At 45.0% G+C, this 20,776-nt stretch overlaps 1 protein-coding gene and 1 pseudogene across 1 annotated transcript in view; one reads left to right on the top strand and one right to left on the bottom strand.

The window, feature by feature from the left end:
• Positions 1 to 1,877: 1,877 nt before the first annotated feature.
• LOC112546047 (U4 spliceosomal RNA) lies at positions 1,878 to 2,010 on the bottom strand (annotated as a pseudogene).
• An 11,618-nt stretch (positions 2,011 to 13,628) lies between these two features.
• LOC102447344 (ectonucleotide pyrophosphatase/phosphodiesterase family member 7-like) overlaps positions 13,629 to 20,776 on the top strand; it is a 43,363-nt gene continuing 36,215 nt past the window's right edge. Inside the window, exon 1 of the mRNA XM_006124572.4 lies at positions 13,629 to 13,884. Within this exon, the coding sequence (XP_006124634.2) occupies positions 13,629 to 13,884 (256 nt within the window). The remainder of the gene's footprint in view (positions 13,885 to 20,776) is intronic.

Genomic DNA, 20,776 nt, shown 5'->3' with positions numbered 1-20,776 from the left:
ACCCAGTAGCCTGACTCCAGCCATGGCCGCCTGGCTACAGTGGCCCAGTCTCAGCTGCTCTGGCCCAGTCCTGGCCACTATCTGGCCAACACAGTTCCAGTTGCAGCACCATCTGGCTGCAGCAGCCTGTCTCAGGCCCCAATCCTGGGGTAGGTCCCATGGGGTAGGCTCCATAGTCCAGCCCCAATCTGGCCATGGGAGAGGCTAGCGACAGCCCTGGTCCTGCTGTAGTGGGGGTAGGAGGGAAGGCAAAATTGACCATGAGCCAGCTGTGGTGATACTTTCCTGGCCTCTGTCCAGCTATGGCTGCCCAGCTGTAGTGGTCTAGCCCCAGCTAAGGAAGGTAACCCAGCCCAAGAGCCCTCCCATACACTCTCCCCATACCCTCAGCTCCCTGCCCTGCCTCCCGCGCCCCCACACACCTACCCCCAGCTCTGAGCCCTCATACATCCTAACTCTGACTCCTGTACCCCTTACATCCACAGCCACCTGCCCTAACTCCTGCAACTCCCCCTCACCCATCTGAAGTCCTCCCCGCAAGGGGAGCAGGTTTTTATAGGGCATTACCTGTAAGAGATTTAAGTTACTTTCACCCGTGCTGGGGAGGGAGGAATTGGTCAGCAGGGCCACCAGTGTATAAGAGGCATTGAGTGGAGCAGCTGAGGGGAAAGCTTAGCTGCCTGTGGACACTCTGCATCCATTAAATTTCTCCTTGGGTGCTCCAGCCCACGGAGTTCGCACCGATGAACCCTACAGACAATTATATACAAGAAACCCAGAGATCGCCACCCTAATCTTCACAGATCCAATTCCTTCCCCGAAACACCCCAAGAAACACCATCTACAGCCAGGCACTGAGACGCTGCAGAAATTGCTTTGAGGAGAGAGTCCTTAAAACCGTATAAACCTTAACACACTTAAAACTGCCTTCACCAAACTGCCTGCACAGTCCACCAGCGAAGATCACTACGTAATGGAACAGGCCACCCAAAAACCACACAAGAACCTACTTCAATACAGAAATACAATCCCCTTCGACTACTTATGCCTAGTTACCACCTCCCACTCCACACAGGAACCTATGGATGGTATCATTAACAGTTGACATCCCATCTTTCTTTTCTCCTAAGCTTTCCTATCCCCCGTGACTGGGAGGCTGTTAATGGAGCACTTCACAATGAGTAGTCCCTTGAAATATAGATGAACTACGTAGTAAACGCTCTTTTTTTCCTTCTGTTTAGTGGCCATGCACTGGGCATGTTTCCCAGACCTGAAGAATAGTTCTGTGTACTCAGGTCAATTCTACACTGCCACTTTACTGCGCTGCAACTTTCTGGCTCAGGGGTGTAAGAAAATAGTTCCCTTTCCAGTGCAGCAAGTTACAGTGTGGTAAAGTGCCAGTGTAAGCGGTCACCCAGTGCTAGGACCTGTGCTCCCAGAGCGGTTAGCTACTCCCCTCATGGAAGTGGTTTACATAGAGCACTGGAAGAGCTCTCTCATAGCACCCCTGCCATGGCCACTAGAAAGCGCTATCGCAGTTTTAGAAGTGTAGACAAAGCCTCACAGACTTCTGTCTCACCAACAGAGGCTGGTCCAATAAAATATTACTGCACTCACCTTGTCTCTGGTAAAGTACCACGTCAGTCAACACAACAACCAAGCTTTACCTTCATAAAGCAATCTAACATTGCCATCAGCCTTGTGAATGCCCATCCCATTCCTTCTTTTCCCCCAATTGAAAGGCAACTTAAAATGGCTCCCCCTCCTTTCTTGGCTTTATGAACAGAAAGGAAATATCTATTGTTGACTGGCATGTGCTCACAGCTGCATTATCCTCACTATTTCCTTCATAAAAAAATCTCCCAGGAATATATGAAATACACCTGTATTTGACAGGAAGAGGCATTTCAAGGCATGGCTCTCTGCGCTCCCAAAGGAAAAGTTTTCAATTAGCAATAATTGCGCCTCGGATTAACCTCATCGGCTACGATATTGCCACTGCGCAAAGCTAGTGCCCCCCCAAAGCAGACCAGGGAGACGCGGAGCGGCTTTTCTCAGCAGACACCTCAGCTTGAGAATAAAGGACTGAGGGAAGTGAGGTGTGGCAGAATAAAACTGAGCTCTGGAGAAATGTTTGGCTAGAGTTTCCCCTACAATATGTACCAGTTCCAACTTACATACAAATTCAACTTAAGAACAAACCTACAGTCCCTATCTTGTACGTAACAGGGGGCCTGCCTGTATCTTCATTGGATGATTTAGTCTGCAGCTCCTTGAAACTGCTAAGATTACAGTTAATTGAACTATTTGCAATTCCTCCCTCTAGCCTTATGCAAATAGACTATGTAACTTATCAATTAATTTGTATAACTTATTCAATTTAGCAACCCGCTATGATTTCTGAATTGTATATACAACTTAATTAGCGATAGGGTAAACTATAGCTATGGTTACATAAAACATCTTATCAAGGAACAGAAAAAATACTGTATGATTTACTCACCTACAGCACAAACTATGAATTCTGCAATCAAACCTACACGTCACAGAGCACTGAGAGGGTAGCATCAGGGCTACAATATCAGGGTTCCCCCTAGTTTCCTTGGATACTTTTGAAAATCTCAACCTGCAAGTACAAACTGGAAGTGAAAAGCTGGCAGGATGGTGGAATTTGTGTGGTCCTTCATGGATAGTAGTTAAACATTGTAACCAGAATCCCCAGCTTGGTGAATTCAACAACTGAAATTAAATCATTTGAACCTACATCCATTTACTGGCTTTGAACATGTGTTCGTCGCTGCCTAATGAATTGAGCACTGTACACTACCGGATATCCCAGGATACCATCTTACAAACTGAAAACCCAGCAGAGGCCGAGGGCAAAATGAAATCGGCTGGATGTTGTGGGAATTTCACGAGCCCCATTATGTGACTGTGCCGTTCCCCACAGCAGTCCACATGCAGATTTGAGGTCCCATATATCTGGCGGATGCTGGAAGCCTTAATCTGCTCTTGCTGGAATATCAGCAGCACAAAAATGCAGCAAAGTGTTTCCTCTTCTGCAAAGTGTGTACACTCTAGAGCTGGAGCCTGGATCTGGACCCATTTCAGTTCTAAAAAAAAAAAGCAATGAGTCGATATTGTGCAAGTAGGAATGAAATTCTCTGGAATACTTTTTTCATGCCCCTCCATCATTGGCTCTATCCTTCTCCTGAATTCATTCATCTGCCACACCTGGAAATATAGCTCCCTTGGGCCGTAGCATGAGTGTAAGTATCTGCCTTGAATTCAAAACCATGTGTCCTTTCAGAAGCTATCCCCACGCACCTCACATGTTTCAAAATTTTTCATTTCAAATCAGTAACGAACAAAAGCATTAAACCTGTTATAAGCTTTACAAGCCTGATATTTGATGGGGGTTTTTTAAACGTGATCTGACTGTGTTCAGAGAAGTCCATCACATTTATGAAAGCTGAAAATGGGCTGTAATTTAGAAAACAGTATTAAAACCAAAACAGCATTTGTAGGAATACTTCAAACTGGAGCGCTCTGGTGGTGGTTAGCATTCTACTGTGATGTGTGGGGACTTGGCAAACCATAAAGAATTTTTAAAGGCTGATTATACATTCTTTTTTATTGGTGCCATGTTTGTAATATTTGTTTGTCCCCAGCTGGTGGCACAGTAGGTGATATAAAAAGATGTATGAATAATTTATAAAAGAACTCCATAGTCATCAAAGAGCATTGCGCTGATGATGTAGTGTGCATGAAGGCCTTGGATAATGGATTACAGTCAGAGATATTAAAGGGAAACGTTTTGGTTTGTGTTTTTAGCCTTTCTTATGTTAAGCCTGGGCACTTCAGTAGGCTTTAAATGTGAAGAGAAATTTTTTTCTCCCCCAATCAACTGGGAAGCATTTTTCAATATCTACATATTGTCCAGGCCCGTGTAGAACAATGGGCTTTCAGAGGAAGATCAGTGATTTCACAGTACCTGCTGTCTTAATAGGGTCCATGTATTTTACTCCAAGTTATGCTCACCTCTTCAGATAAGGTGGCCAAAAAGAAAGTAAATCTTGTAAGCCAAAATCTTCCATGGGTTAGCAATGATAATTCATAATGGAGCAGGCTGAAGCGGGTTCTTTTTTTCCATCTGCCCTACCAGTTTAAATTTAAAAAGAGAGAGAGATTCAAACAAAAATATCGTGAAGAGTTCAGTTCTGCATCCTGATGCTAGTAGTTCCAGCAAAGAAAAGCCTGGTGTCATTCAAACCAATGACCAAGTCAACTGTGTTTGGCTTTTTGCTTACTGACAGTAATGGAAATGTCGTTCAACATAACGACTGCAGAATCTGGCTGAATGTAAATCCACCCTGTGTTGAAGTATGTATGCATGGACTGAGTCATTGATTGATGGATCTCATCGTCTATGACACCTTTGGTGAGTGACTAAACCAATCCTGGATCCACAAATCTGAGTACAGATGTCATATAAAAATCCCCCCTCTGTGGGTGTTGTACATTCTTTTTGGATCCTACACTTTTCTCGTTATCTCTGGATATGTTGACTCTCAAAGCATTTGAGAGTCTGTACAATAGCTTGCCACTGGAACAATCTGTCCTGATCTATGATTTCCAGGTCACTGGGAAATATGCTGCATGATTTCATGTTGGCATTTAAGACATCTTTAGAATACTTATGCTGACCACCAACAGAGCGCTTTCTGTGAACAAGCTCAGTGTAGAAGACCATCTCTGGTATCCGTGTACAATCCATCCTCATAACATGACCAACTCAATGCTGTTTGTTCATAAGCATTGCTTCCATGCCTGTGACACCACACTGCTTAAGGACCTCCCTGTACCAATTCCATGGGTGACTTTCCTGAGGCAGGGCATACGGAACTGATCAAGTTTTGAAACATGGTGGCAATATATGATCCTTGACTCCAAGCCATACACCGGGATCTGGAGGACAAATGCCTGGTAAACTTCATACAAAAGTGTGACAGTGTGTCGGGGGACCCCCTGACCCTGCACCCCCATCTGCAGCAAGATGTGTCTCCACTAGCCAGGAGAATAGAGAAGATTTATTGCTTCTCCAAGGTACAGCCTGGGTTCGATGTGGGCATCGAAGTAAGAGGGCAGGCAGCCTCAGACCCGTTGAGGTAGGGTCGACGGGCCCCTGAACTCCCAGTACTCAGCTTAGGCTCTTCTCTTCATGATTGCCCAGCCAAGACAATGAAGTGCCTACAAGAATGAAATGCAGTTACATGCCCACATATGCAAATACACATATGCCTACTAGTATATTTACTGCTTCATAAGGCAGAGTACCAGATAGGCAGCCCTAGAAATGTGATTTGTCAATAGGAACTACATTTTACGAACTATCGTTCAGTTCAGATACATCCAGAAGATGCATTTTAAAAAATAGCAACATGACAGCTTTGGTTACACAGTCAATTTAAGTAGGTTGCATTCATGAATCACTAAGATTGCAAAGAGAGACTATTCCCCAAATGCATACAATTCTCCAAATGCATTCCTGCAGCGTGTCTCCTGAGCGTATACCTGAGACAGAATATTCCTCAATCAGAGCGTACTGTTGCCCTGATTTGCTGAATAAGTGAGCATGTCCATCTCATGAAGTCAAGAGGAGCTGAGAGCCTCCTTACTTCTGAAATCAGGCCCAGGTAGGTTTGTTACACTCGGAAGTGTAAGTTACAGTTTGCTGCAGGAAGCACATTGCAATATGTAAGTAGGACTTTACTCTTGCTGTTACTCCAGTTATAAACACCACTAAAAATCAATAGAATCAATGAATGAACGCAATGGAGTTTCAACATTGTGGTGTATCAAATATTTTGACCATTATTTTGCAACTATTCCATTTCATGCATAAATAATAGATACTTGTTCATGTACTGCAGTGTTTCTAACATTACTATTCTGTTCATATTAAATGCATTAACTTGTGCAAAATATTAAAAGACAAATCTCACACACGCACACACACACGCACACACACACGCACACACACGCACACACACACTTCATTGTGTTTGTTTTAAGATTTAATTATGAGTTTGAGGATTTTATTTTAATTTCATTTTCAAAATAATGCGTGTTATTTCTTCCTGGAGATATACAATCTAAGAGCAAAACCTGAGATATTGCAAGCTGGCATTGCTCCACTGACTCCTTTCAATATTTCTCTACCAAAAAAGCAATAGCTCCCATCAAAAGAGCATCGCCATTGCTTTATATGACATGGATTTCTTCTGTCATGAGCCAAAAAGCTAATCTGTTTCAACATCTCCTGATGGAGGCAGAGCTGGCCAGAGATAGGTGGGGAAGAGGGCTGAACATTGGGAGAACATTAGCACCGTCAGTTGTGAAGGTGATCTCACAAAAGGCCTCACGCCTTTTGTGACTGAAGTATGTGTGAAATCAGTAGTAGAGATGGCCAACAAAATTACCACTTTTTAGTGTTGTTACTATTTTAAAATTTATTTATTTATTGAAACAAAAATGGATTTTTCAACTACAACACACTTTTTCCCTTTGGCCAAAATATTGAATATCTAATACTTTTTGGTACAAATCTTTGGTTTTCGGTAAGAATTTTCATTCTTCAGTTTGGATTTTCAGGAAAATGGTCAGGTTTGGGTGGCAAATGAAAAATTTTTACCAAAGAAAATAAAAAAAATGTTCATATACAATTTTTAAAAAGTTGTATAGAAAGGTTCCCCTCTCTCCCCAAAAAAATCCATACTAGTTTTCAACCAGTTCTAGAGTTTTTATTCAAGAGTGATTTTATTCTCCAAAACTCTAAGGTATGTGTCAGTTGATATCAATGGGCCTTTTGTAATTTATACCAGCTCAGGAGTTTCTAAATGTTTCCTCATATATACAGACGTAAAAGTTAGCTTCCGGGGCTCTCCTGAAGGTTGGTGCACTGAACAGCAGGCAGCCAGGCAGGTAAAAAGGAACTGGCTGAGCGTGCGTTCCCCTCCTCCCCCATTCCCAATCCAGGGCTGCTCCCGTATATTATTCAAATTGAAGCTATGAACCCATTTCTAGAGAACTGACGGTTGCTCTCCAGAGAGTTCTTAATCATGGGATCTGAGGGGCAGTTATGGGATTACATGAGGAAACTGGTGGCAAACTCAGTAAGTTCCAAAGCTGAGAAGTTCACCTCTTAAAGAAGCTTTGCTTTGTCTGAAGAGTTTCAAGTTTTGCGAGGACTTTCTTGAGTATTTTGGTACGTTCCCTTGTCCCTGAAGCAAAATGTTTGGTTGACAGACAGCAGAGCAATGAAATCTTCAGTTCAGGGGCACATTCCCACAATACTTCTGCCAGGTGCCAGATACCCTCACTTTTTCCTGCAGTACAATAATGGCGTTGTGAGGAGTTGTGGAAAGGGGTGCATTTCTAATCACTTGTGTGCTAAATGAGGGAGAAAAATAAATGAAGCATGTTTCCAATATACTGAAGAAATTATTCAACAATTATTCATGCATTCCAAAATATAACTCTTGTAAAATTGCCAAGGATCATGATACCTAGAGTGCCTGGTTGGATAAATGCTGAGTCATGCCAGTCTAAGCTGCCCAGAGGCAAATTTAATTTCTGCACACATCAAGATTTCAAACACATTTTGCAGTGAGAGAATACCTATGGCTTGCTTAGATAGGGATCATTCACATCTCATGGTCTATTGCACTCTGAATATGTATTTACAGTTATGCCTGTGCTTAGCCTACATGTTTGTTTTCCCTCTCAACTAGGTGATTCTTCTTACACAGAACTTCCACTGCTGCTCTAAATCCAGATGGTTTTTAAGGAAGCCTCTCATGTAGCCCGCTCCCTTTCGAACCACAGAAAAATAGCTGAGTTATGCAAAGAACAAGATGACTGGACAATTCCAGTTGTTAAGAGTCTGTTCAGATTTGCTATGGAGGGTGAGACTATGGGGAGATTTCTTTCCTCCAGCTGCATCTCTGTATCTTCAGAGGAAAAAAAGCAATCACTTCATTAATGATTTTATGTGGCCACAGCTATTTTGAAATAAATCAACAATCAGTGAAAAGGGACATTTGAGCCCTTAAATCCAGTCATTGCTCAAAGTTAAGGTTGTTTTATTGCAAGCATTCGACAAATATTAAGGAAGTTAGCAGTCTCCTTGAATGGACGAGCAAGACAAGACTATATTTTAAACTTTATTAAGGCCACTAATTTGAGACAAGTAACTAAGCATGTATTGCCCATGAACTCACTCTCATGCAAAAAATCAATAAGAGCAAACGATGGATTCTCATGAACCTGCTGCTAAAGTTTATCACCATTTTTCTAAGACATCTACTTGAAGCATAGTGATCTCTCTCTAGCTGGAGCAAGCTATATTGTATCCATGAGCAGACCGGCCAAAAGCACGGGGGAGGAAGGGCAGAAGGAGCAGCTGCTCCGGGGCCCGGTGATCCCAAAGGGTCGAGGGCTCTTGGCCCTGCTGCCCCTACTGCAGTAGCGACAGCAGCCAGAACCCCAGGTCCTTTCAGTCACTGGCAGAGTCCCACACAGAGTGCATCAAGCAGTGCTGAGCACTCCCGCCCCTTCTGCCCAAGGTCCCGCCCCTTCTGCCCAAGGTCCCGCCCCTTCTGGTCGTGCAGAGCCACCCCTCTTTGTCTGAGCCAGGGGCCAGGCGAGTTGGTCAGCCACACTGTAAATGGCTAGTTGACACCAAAACAGAGTGCAGCCACTACTGTCACCTCGTCCTCCTTCCATATCCATCTTATTAACTGAGTTATCTGGAGCAGGGCATTGCCTGCTGGCAGTGAACCACTACAAATGGCTCACAGGGGACATCGAGTGGGCAGAGAGGAGGGGGTGGTAATGAAATGCTTTGCTTTGGCTGCCTCCGGATGGCTCTCTGGCAGCTGTTAACAATAGGAGGAGATCAGCGGCTCTACGCTTTTCTAAGGCCTGCAAAAAGCCAGCCTAAGGGTTAGGGAGTCACTCCCCTGCTCACAGCACTGCTGGCGAAGAGCTGCAGCAGAAAACCTTTCAAGGTGGCCATCAACTGGAGATGAAGAGCCAGAGATCCATGCTAGCAGCAGGGCACTGGCCTGATTCACAGCAGCACTGGCAGCCCCATGTTCAGGAAAAGAAACCCAGGTTAGGAGACCCTTCTACCCAGCAAGGTAGCATAATGATGTTGCTGTTGATAGTGGAGTAAGGTGCACCATACAAGAACCCGTACAGCATAGAATAGTTACTGTACTGAGTCTGTGAGTCCATTTGTTCAAGAACACCTCCTAAATGATAAGATCTAGGACTAACAAATTCGGTAGGCAGCTTCTCATAACTTAAAGTGATGTCAGGGTTCGGTTGAGCCAGGACAATGGGATATGCCTGGAATGTGATTGTTTCATCTCAAACACAAAGGGAGGGGGTGAGAGGAGGGACAGTTATACTCACAAAAGACCACAGGGGATAGCAAGTCCCTCCCCTCCTTTCCCCCACTGGCTGGAAGCACAGCCCCTGCTACCCTGCCCTGCCTCAGGGAGCAGCTGCCAACCTCTGTGCAGCCCCTGCGGTCAAGAAGCAGCCAGCAACCAGACTGGTCCCAGCCACCCCAGGCCGGCTCCAGGGAGAAGCTGCCTGGCAGGTCGCACAGCCCTGCTGCTCCAGGACCCAGGCAATGCTGGGTAAGTCTTCTAGCTTTAGTATATTTTTTAAATGTTGCAAGGCCCCCCAGAGCATTGGTTTTGTTGCTCTTGTTTCACTTTTATAAGGGTAAATAAATAATTATCCCATCTATAGCCCATTCATATTTCATCAGCAGCAGCCATGGGCTCAGCACCCGTTGGTGTCCGATGCCTCCTTCCCTCTTTCCCTGTCCAGTGCGGAGTGGCTTAGTTTCCATAGACTAGCTCTGTACCAATCTACTATATCATCTCCCCATTCTCTGTGGGGTCTGCTTCTCCTATTCAGATTATCCATTATGCTGAATACCAAGATCTTAACTTTTCGCTCGTCGTTCATTCTGGAGATATGCCCGAACAGCTGTAACTTCCGTTGTATAACCTTCTGCAGTAGGTTCTCTTTTGGCTGTATCTTCCTATATAATTCCCCATTGGTGACCTTCTGCATCCATCCTATTATCAGGATCTTTCTATAACAACTCCTCTCGAACGCCAATATCCTTCTCTTCATATCTTTCGTTATCACCCTTGTCTCACATCCGTACAACATGCTGTTAAATACACACATTTTCAAGATGTTCAGCTTCGTTCCTAAGCTAATCGCTTTACTTTTCCAGATCTTATCCATTGCATATCGATATTTTAATTAACATATTGTAAACAGACATTGGACTGTCAAGAAAAATATGATTCATATTTTTACTGCATTTTCAGACTCAGCACTTTCTTAACAGTTGAGATATAAATACATGGGCTTTATTTGCAGAGGCTCAAGACAACTGCAAGGCAAACAGAAACTATTTCCTTTAGCGTCTTATTAATGTTTAGCGTTACTATTAAAAACATTGCAGCATTCTATAGCAAATTGATGATTGGATGGCTGTTATGGTAGAGGAAAATGCCAGAAAAAAATCCCCTGCATTTCCTCCCGGGATACACTCTCCTTTTCTCTTGTAGCATTGCCACCAGACATCTTGCCCCTCTGGATTTTGCAAACCTCATATAGCCTCATATAGCTGTGGTACTTGAGCTCTTATTTTTTGGACTGAAATAAGCCATTGGGTCAAGTCCACCATCCTGACAGTTCACAACTGAACACCAGGGTATGTGTGGAGGGCTTTGTCCACACTGGTTTTAAACATCCCAGAAGATAAAGGCTTCACCATATCCCTTGGAAAACTATCCCTAGCCTACAAGATCTCTCAGCCTGCAAAGGTTTGCTGATTTTTAGCCTAAATTCTCTTTTCTCCTTTTTTAACCCCTTATACTGTCTGCTTATCAATGCATCCTAGTGCCGATCCAGCATGGTCCCTCCATGGGATGCTGAGCATGGAACCCAATGTTTTGTTTTCAGCTCCAAAGCCCTCCATGAGAATGGCCTCAATTCAACTGCCTCTGCAAGATCATGACCTCCTTTGATGGCTACTTTCCACGCAAACTACAAAATGGCCAACATCACCAGCGAAGCCTGAGCATGGACAAGATTTTTCACAGCAATTGGCCCCTGAACCGGCAGCTCCCAGGAGAGACCAGGGTTACCAAAGGACTCAGCATCTTCAGAGCAAAATGCAAAGCCCACTTCTCCAACCTCGTCATCCCACAAAAACATCAACAAGGAAAACTCAGATCAAACCGAGTCCACCAAGTCCTTGCAGGCTGACGAGATGAGAGAAATAAGTATTTATTGATGGGCACACTTCATAATTCGGAGAAGTGCTCAGCAGGTATCTGGATGCAGCAAGGTCCTAGAGAGAGTCCTGCACTTGTGATATAAGAATCATTTCCACTGAGCACACGCTCACAAACAGAAGCAATCAGGTCAAACTCTCCCTGGTCTGACCTCACTGCAGTTTCAATGGTATAGACGAAAGGATGATTTGGAATCACAGGTTTCGGGTGGTGGCAGTAGAACGATTAGATGAACTTTTGAAAAACAAACATGCTGTTTCCATGCCAATGGCCCTAAAAATTATTAGTTTTAACTGAGAGATGAAGGAGAAAAGGGAACACCATTTATAAGACTTGTCCTTTAGCTGAATGTTTATCTATATTTTCTTAGCATCAGAAGGCTTTTAATGCCACAGTTTGGCGGCTGCACCTACATTAAGTATTCCAGAGCATGTGCACTTCTTGTCTGAGAGTCTTATTTTCATTACAAAGCCTTCTGGATTCTCATTCCCCCACCCCTCTGCTTACCTATGCAAAAATCTACAATTTAGGTGAGTTTATTAACAGGACTTGGTAAACATGGTCTCCCTAATTTTTATTGCTGCCAACACATTTCTCTTCTCCACCTCGAGATCCTTTTAAAAATAAGAATGCAGGCTCGTTAGCTGTTCAGGAGAACAGGCAGATGAAAAGCAATGATGAAATTAATCTTATTGCCAAAGTCGAAGATCTAGATATTCTGATGGCAAGAAACAATGGCCTTGTAGATAATGGAGTTTTCTGGGTCTAGTTTATCCAAATATGCAGAACGCACTGGTTTGTTCATTTATTTTATCTTTATTACCAGGTCTGAGCTTTTCTCTCTCTTGACTCTTGTGACTAGTTATGTGGGGCTCAGAATCTCAACACGCTTGCTTCTCACCAACTCCTTCCCAGCTAAAACTTTAGACTCTGGAGGAAAGAAGAAAGTACTTAGTATCTGTTCTGCATCACTAATTTCATCAAAGATTTCTCATTATTCTTTGTTGGCAGTTTAATTTTCTTCTCTCTCCTTTCCTAGAACAGACACAGCTTTAATTACTGACCTTCTCAGCTTCTGAGCATTACGGTGTCCCTCCCTGGCTGGACTCTCCTGAAGACTCATTTGGCATATTATCCCTGTGGCTAGTCAGTTGTTGAAAGGTATGGATCGTCTGAGCATCCAAATCTAATGGCAAAAACAGGGGATCAAATTCTCAAAGGTCTTGTTAAAACTTGCCCATGCTATTTGTGAGTATATTCCTTGGTGGGACCAAAAGCGGAGAGGGAATTTATGCTTGGAGACTTACTTCTGTTGCAGAGTACTTGCACTAAAACTAAAACTACAGAGTAATAAATAATGTGCAAAAAGAACCTGGCATTGTAGTTGGGTTACCACAGAACTGAGACAGGGCACACCAGGGCCAATCCAGACCACAAAGGGTACATCTACAGATCAGGGTAAAAGTTGAATTAGGGTTCACAACTTCAGCTATGTCAATTGCGCAGCTGAAGTCGAAACAGCTTAAATCGGCTTTTGGCGCTGTCTACACAGCAGGAAGTTGAAGGAAAAAACACTCTTCTTTCGACTTCCCTTACTCCTCGTGAAATGTGGGTTAGAGGAGTCAGAGTAAGATGTCCTCCAGCTTGCCATTATTTCAAAACAATGGCTTGCTGTGTAGATGAGCACTGTGCTATTTCAAAATAACGTCAGTTATTCCAAAAGAACGCTGCTTTGTAGACGCACCAAAATGGTGCTTAGAAGGTCTTCCCCATTGCATTTCACACCCCTCATTATTGGTCCCTTTCTGCCAGCACCATCGGCATTCTCATTGGTCAGATACAAATCTCTTAAAGGCTTTGTCAGGTTTCATTGAAAAAAAAATTAACAAGGCTTCACTTTTTTAATTGTGTTCCAAAAAATGCACCTCCCGGCACCACTCCTGAGAGGACACGCTACAGGGCCTGGTTTTCAGAAAGCGCTGCACATGAAAATCAGTCCCCCTTTTATAAAGCCTTAGTCAGCCAGCCAGTGCACTTAAGTATTCCAGACTCACTAGTCACTTCAGAAAAGCCCAGATGGTTTTACTTTAATAAATCTATATGTTATCAAGGATATGGCTTTGAACAGGTTTCTCTGGCTTGAACTTTGCTCTGATCCACCACAGATAAGAAAGGAAGAAAAGCAGGAGCAAAAAACTGGGCATGCCATTTCTGTGCTGCAAGCTACTCAGCATGAAGAGACTTAGCTGTCTTTTGCTTCTGCTTGGCTTCTTAAAACCATTCACCTGCCGTCCAACTGGCAGGAATGAGAAGGAAAACAGCTCAAACAAACTCCTTCTGGTTTCTTTTGATGGATTCCGTTGGAATTATGACCAGGATGTCAACACCCCGAACATGGATCTCCTCGTGAAGCAGGGAGTGAAAGCCAAGTACGTCACCCCTCCTTTCGTGACCATGACTTCCCCATCGCACTTCACAATCATCTCCGGTAGGTCCCGTTCTGCCAGGGTTATGTGCAGTCTTACTGGCATTGTAAGGTTTCAGTGTGTTGGGAAAACTCATCTCCTGGTGCCATGACTGCCCACACAGGCTGTTAGAGAGGGCATGCCTACAGAATCAGTCCTAGGAATTTTCACTGTGCAGAAGCTGCATTTACTTCTGGAGTTAGCTACAGCAAACCACAGTAATTCCTCATTTAACACTATAGATCCGTTTCAGAAAATGATCGTGTTAAGTGAAAACGTGTTATGCAAGGTCAATTTTCCCATTGAAAATAATGGAAAAGGTGGGGGTTGTGTTTCAAGCGGTGGTGTCTGTTGGGACTGGGACATAAGGTTGGGTGAAAAGGGGGACTTGGTTACAGCAGGAAGGGGAGGCGTTTGGCTCTAGGGAAGGGTAGGGGAGGAGAGGGGAAGTGGATTGGGTTAGGAGTGTGCCCCTGTGACGGGTCTGCTGGGACCCAAACTGCATCTGGTGAGGGAGGGTCGCCGGGGAACAGCGTGGTGAGCAGCGAACCCTCCGCCGCTTTGCAGGGAGGCGGAGGAAGCCCCGTGCAGCTGCCAGCAATGGGCCAGCTGGGGAAACAGTGTTATTCCGGGGACGGTCGTGTAATTCTAAAAACGTTCCCTACAAAAAAAATCGTGCTATTGTGAAAACGTGTTAAGTAGGCACGTGTTAAATGAGCAATTCCTGTATAGTAACTTCTATCAGCAGACTTCCTTAATTTTATTTTTGGAGCATTCTTTAGCACGAGCTAAACATCTTTTACATAATGTATTCACTAGAAGACTAACCCAGCATTGCTCGGGTGCTTCAAGGGAGGAGGCTGGCACCAGGTCTGTGGTGGGTGCAGGAATCAGGGCAAGGCCTTGCAGATGTGAGGGGCTCAGGGCAGGAGGCTAGGGTTTGGGGGTGCAGGAGGCACCACAGGGGCTTCCTCCTTCCCCCTCCCAGGCCCTCCCAGGCACGGGGAGTGCTGGTGGGGGTTCCCTCCTCCATGGTTCCTCCCAGGACAGGGAAGGAGGGAGGGAGGCATTTCTCCTTCCCCTAGCCCCTCCCAGGGCAGTGGGGCTGGCAGGGGCTGTCTCCTGGGCAGGGGGGCCCACTTACCGGGGGAGGTGGCAGGTAAGATGATGAGCCCCATCCTCAGCTGACCACTCACTTGGTGGTACGGCTCCCCCCAGTGGACACTCTGCAGTATGGCTCTCCCCTGCACTTGCTGCCCCCAGTGGTCACTGTGAGTATTACATCCCGCCAAACAGCACCTCCCGTTCCATTTTATGGAACACAATCCCATTCCCCACACTTCCTGGCACAACCAAACCCTGACCTTGCATTTAGTTAGGACAGTGTTTCTCAAAGTGGGTCACAGATCCCCTTTGGGAAAGACACTGATGTGCCGCTCCGCTTTTTTTATCTGAAGGCTCCATAGTCACAGATCTTCATGGCTCCCATTGGGTCCACTTTGCTGTTTCCAACCAAGGGAAGCGGCAGGAAGCGGCGGCCCAAGGCCATGCAGTTTCCTGCAGCTCGCCTTGGCTAGAAATGGTGAACTGGAGTGAATGAGAGCCACTACAGAGCCTTTAGATGAACAAAGTGGAGCAGCCCACTAGCGACTTTCCCTAAGTGAGGAACGCTGAATTAGGAGAAGAGAAAGCTGCATATCAAATTTGGTGGCTATAACTCTCACATTCAGGAGGAGTTCTTGAACAAACAGACTCGCAGACGGGCAGATTCACATTTCTAAAATACGTATGTATTCATTTCACTTGCATTCATAAGGATTAAGGAATTGGTAGCTCAGGGAAGAAGGGATTTTATCCATATGTAAGAACGTCCAACCTCTCATTTTCATTTTCTCTCTCTCTAATTCAATCCCTGGGGAACAAATCTTTTCTGACCCAGGATGACCACAGTAAGCTAAATGCAGCAGTTCCCTCAAACAAGGCACAATATCACCACAGGGAGGATCAAAACATCAAGCCCAGTTGTGATTTCTATTAGTTCTATTTTCGTTTCACCAACAGGCTGGATTGACCACACTGTGCCAGGCAAGGTTCAGGCACACAGAGCATTCCCGATCCAAAACTGCTTACAAATCTAAATTCTGCCCTCATTAATACTGCCATACAGCCCTCATTCAGATGAGCTAATACTGGATGGACTCAAAAGGAGGGCAGAATTGTACCTTGAGTCAGAAGAAAAGACTGAGAAATGAAGTGTTTAGGCTTAGGTTTTTCCAATCAGTTTTGAGGATTAAGGCACACCTTTCTTTATTGTTATTTACAATAATCTTCATTCATTGTGGATGCAGATTTTCATAGCAATCTAGGGTTGCAGACACATAATTGCTCTGAAATTTAACAGCAGAGAAGTTGCCCAAAAACTAACATACTTAGCCTTGCTCTCTTTTGGTTCCAAATTTCCTTTTTTTATATTATATAGGAGTTTTTAGAGACTTGGAGTTCTGCCCAGCTGCCAATTTTTGTAAATGAGTAAGTTACTTGTATTCCTGCAATAGGATCGTGATGCTGGAAAGCTTATCAGAATCCACTACTATGCATATTATGAACAGACAACAACATGACCCGTCTGACCCTAATGTGACAAAGAATATCTATGACTGGGAAAAAATAAAATAAAAATACTGTATTGGCAGGGCCTTGACCCAGAGGATATTCCTGATGCAGAAAACCACCATAAAATTCTCTCTCGTTAGGGTCAATTACTAATTAAGAGATTTGCTAATAAGGACCCCTCAGATTTGTAAAAAGAGGGGACAAAAATAGGACTGAAGAGAGATTTTATTTTGACTCCAGTCCTATGGCAGGTAGTGCTGGCCCTTGTGCATTGACCTTAGCTAGGATCTGCCTGGGTGCTAAAAAGATGCTATTTTTTTTATTACTCGACAATCATTCTTACCACCGAGTTAGACAATAAAAAGACCTTGCAAATCCACAGTAATTCCTGGTGTATAAGCCCCTACTAGTTCCATTATTTTCTCCTATAAAAGGCCAAAGGAGCCTTTCCTAACACACAAATAATCCCCACAAACATGCACGTCTCACTTTCAAAGCCCAAAGTCCTCTGCATGCTGATAAACTAGTTATCTGCAGAGAGCTCTTCACCCACTACTGGACTGTCATCTCCTCTGCAGGAAAACAGAGGTGACCGGGACTCTAGACTGTAAACACCTCGGTGGCGGGGATTTTGCAGCGCTAAGCAAATCACTGACAATTGCCAGATAATATAGAGAGTCCATTAACAGCTATTAGCCAGGATGGGTAAGGAGTGGTGTCCTAGCCCAGTGTTTCTTAAACTTTTTAAGACCGAGGAACACCAAACAATATTTTTTTATGAGGAATACCAAGGATTTTTGGTTGAACAAAAAAAAAGTTGGGGGAAAAGGATGAGGGGAAGTTATTGAGGAAAAAAAGGTTTAGGGGAAAGTTATCGAGGAAAAAAAAAGGTCGCCTGTCCCTTTAAGGGTGGCCATTTTGAATTCTGCTGTTCTCCGTGGCACATCTCCGACTGCCTCGGAATTTAAGAAACGCTGCCCAAGCCTCTGTTTGTCAGAGGGTGGAGATGGATGGCAGGAGAGAGATCGCTTGATCATTCCCTGTTCGGTACACTCCCTCTGGGGCAGCTGGCATTGGCCACTGTCAGCAGACAGGATACTGGGCTGAACGGACCTTTGGTCTGACCCAGTACGGCCGTTCTTATGTTCTATGTTCACACAATAAAACTGTTAATAGGCACAACTCATAGGGCAGAGAATGAAGAAGAGGATGCCAGGTGAGCTACTAAGCTGCCAGGGCAATTGTATGACACCAGAATGGAATGAACCCATGTTGGAATTTGACCAAGACATCAGAGCTCATACTCTGAACTCCGGCAAAAGTGTCCACAAGAGATTAGGTGTCCAGCCAGAAAGTTGGCCACTACGGGAGCCATAGCACATCCCAGAACCACCCTGGGGCGCCAGTTTGGTATCAACTTGTAGGGAAGAGCGCCACTTACCGTAAGAAGCCAACATCAGTTTCCTGCAGCACTCGATCTCTGTATTCCCCAAGGAACATAATGTTCTCCAAGGTTTTTAGCCAGTCTGAGGTAGCAACAAACATCCCTTTGCAGGACAGAAGTCGTGCATCATGTCATGAAAACGGCTCAGGGAAGTGTCAACTGTTTGCAGCAACCTGGCTCCCGACTCCAGGGCAGGGAGAATTTTATATGGAGAGGAAAGATGGCAGCACTGCTACACGAAGACGAGCAGGTGTGGTTCACAGATGGGAATCCAACTCTGCCGACATATTCTGTGAGGAGGTGCACTAAGCAAAAGCATCCTCAGCCACTGTGGCTTTGACCCCTTCTCATCGTATGCCACCTGCAGTAGAAGAGAGGTTATGGCTGCTTTCAGCCTCTCTCCAGTCACTAAAGGGGTTTTCTGTTGGTGCAGCCCTATGCTGTGGTTTACATGGCCAGCAGCTGTCCTGTGAGCATGCTGATTCTCCCCCTTAGATTCAGGCACGCAAAAGTCCAAATAGCAGCAAACTAAACCTGGAACTTCCTAGAGAGGCAGCAGATTGTGACAGTGATAAAACACAGTGCCACAGGTCAAGGGCTCAGATTATCAGTTACCTCACGCCAAGGAAGCATCCATTACTGCGATGAGTAAGGAGTAAAGTAAGAAAACACCTTGCTTTTTATTGGGGTGCAAGGCTCAGAAAGGCACAAAGGGAAAAATGACTAAATACTTTTAATTGCAGCTCTGAAGTTCAGGAGCCCAAGAACATGCTGTTAATTTGTGTTTGTTATTTACTGAGCATTACTAGTAGATTTAATTGCTTTACAAAAGTATAGAAGTCTGTTCACTAAAGAGAACATCCTGAAAGCAAGCACATCACGCAGGGACTACTCTAATTAGTATTTATTTGTGATCAATGAATTATATTTAATACAAATTACTTCCATGCTGTGGCAAAGTGCAGTCTATTGGCAAGACAAGATTTAGGCTTCCTAGCTCTTATTCCCAGTTTTGCCATTGATCCACTGAAATCCTCATGCAGGCAAAAACTCTGATTGGTTTGTGGCAAGTCACTTGATCTATGTGTGCCTTGGTTTCCCATTTATCAGCTCTGTTCTCTTTTACTTAGCTCACAAAGGGAATGCGAGTTTGCCAAGGTCTGTGCAGTGCTTTGAAACCTTTGCTAGATGAGAACAATCTTCTTATTTTGGACTGGAGAAAACTGTAATGTCTTCAATTCCTAATTTTCTATAATTGCAAGCATGATGCCCTACACTAATAGGGATCTTCTTGAGCTAAGGCACTGATCATCAGTATAGGGCATGACACCTGAGTTCCCATCTGATCAATGCAGCACTGACCCTGGAGGTTTTTCGCCTTCCTCTGTAGCATGGGGTACAGATCACAGCTAGAGGATTCTCTGCATCTTGGGGTCTTCAAAGTATTTGAAGGCTTCAATATCTGAGATCTAGGTGAGAGGATTATTCTAGGAGGGGTGGGTGAGATTCTGTGGCCTGCACTGTGCAGGGGGTCAGACTAGATGATCATAATGGTCCCTTCTGACCTTAAAGTCTATGAGTCTTCCTGTTTTTCCTTTGATATTTTCATAACCTCTTCTCCTTGTTTCCCACTCCCTCCCCCTCTCTTCTCCGCTATTTATTTTGGGTCAGCACATACTAAACTCAAAACTCCGGTCATCTGAAGAAGTGGGCTGTGCCCACAAAAGCTCATGATACCCATCTAACCATTTATTAGTCTATAACCACTTTTTGTTTTTTAAGTTTATACATTCCCAAAGTCCTTTTCAGCCAACGCTGGCCTAAGTGTAAAATCTGGGATGGATTCGTGGGGGGACACTCATTGGAATGTAGAAATTGTCACCACGGCGATGTGTCTAGTACAGGTCTGCTCACACCCAATTTTAAAACCTGACCTGAACCCAACTCCACCCCAGCCGATCCAAACCCAACCCCGGACGCAGTAGCGAGCGGTTTTCGTGGAGGGAGGTTTGCGTGGGAAGCTATGGCCAGGAGCACAGAGGTCACTGGCAGCAGGCTCAGGTGGAGGCATCTATGCCCAAAGAATCAATGTTTTCCCCCACTATGGAAGCTCCTGACCCACTCATTGGGGAAGCCAGCCCTTCCTCAGGGACCAAGGGGCCAGTGGTGGCTTGTTCAGATGCCCCATCCTTGTAGCTTTGCAATCTCTCCCATAGCGTCTAGTACTGCTCTGACCCACACAGCTGGGGGTGTGCAGGCCTGGGGGGCTATTGCTGTCCACCCCACACAAAGGCATGAATGGGGGAGGAGACCCCCACACACACACACCACACCCTCCCTGCAGCAGCCTCAGCCCGCCAGCAGCCCCTGGATACTCCTACCTCCTGGGCAGCAGCAGAACTATCACTGCTACTACTCCCCTTCGAATGAACTCCTGCCCCACTGCCAGGAGTTTGAATCCCACAGCTCCAGCAGAGGCACCCCTGCTTAGGGTACCTCTATCCGAGGCTGGGCTCTGGGGTCCCTGAGGTGTTACACGGCTGGGGAGCGAGGATGGTGCTGAGAGGAGGGAGTTTAGGCGAATGGAAGATGGTGGGTCCGTGAGGAACAGAGGAGGGGGCAGGGCTGAGGGCACAGGTAGTCAGGTCCTGTCAGATTCAAGCAGACCTGGACCAACTGCTTCAGAGGAAGGTGGAAGAAACTCTGCAGCAGATTTCTATGGGATAAGCTTTCCCTCAGAAAAGCTCTCTCACTAAACCCATCCATCAGAGGCTGGCTTCTCCCCTGAAGCAGGGTGTCTCTTGGTCCAAAGTCCCAGTCAGAAGGCTATGCCCCAGTGTGTTGTTATGGTAAGTGTT

Source organism: Pelodiscus sinensis, chromosome 16 (assembly GCF_049634645.1).
Source record: "Pelodiscus sinensis isolate JC-2024 chromosome 16, ASM4963464v1, whole genome shotgun sequence".
Classification (NCBI taxonomy): domain Eukaryota; kingdom Metazoa; phylum Chordata; order Testudines; family Trionychidae; genus Pelodiscus; species Pelodiscus sinensis.
This window is presented reverse-complemented; position numbering and strand designations above follow the sequence as displayed.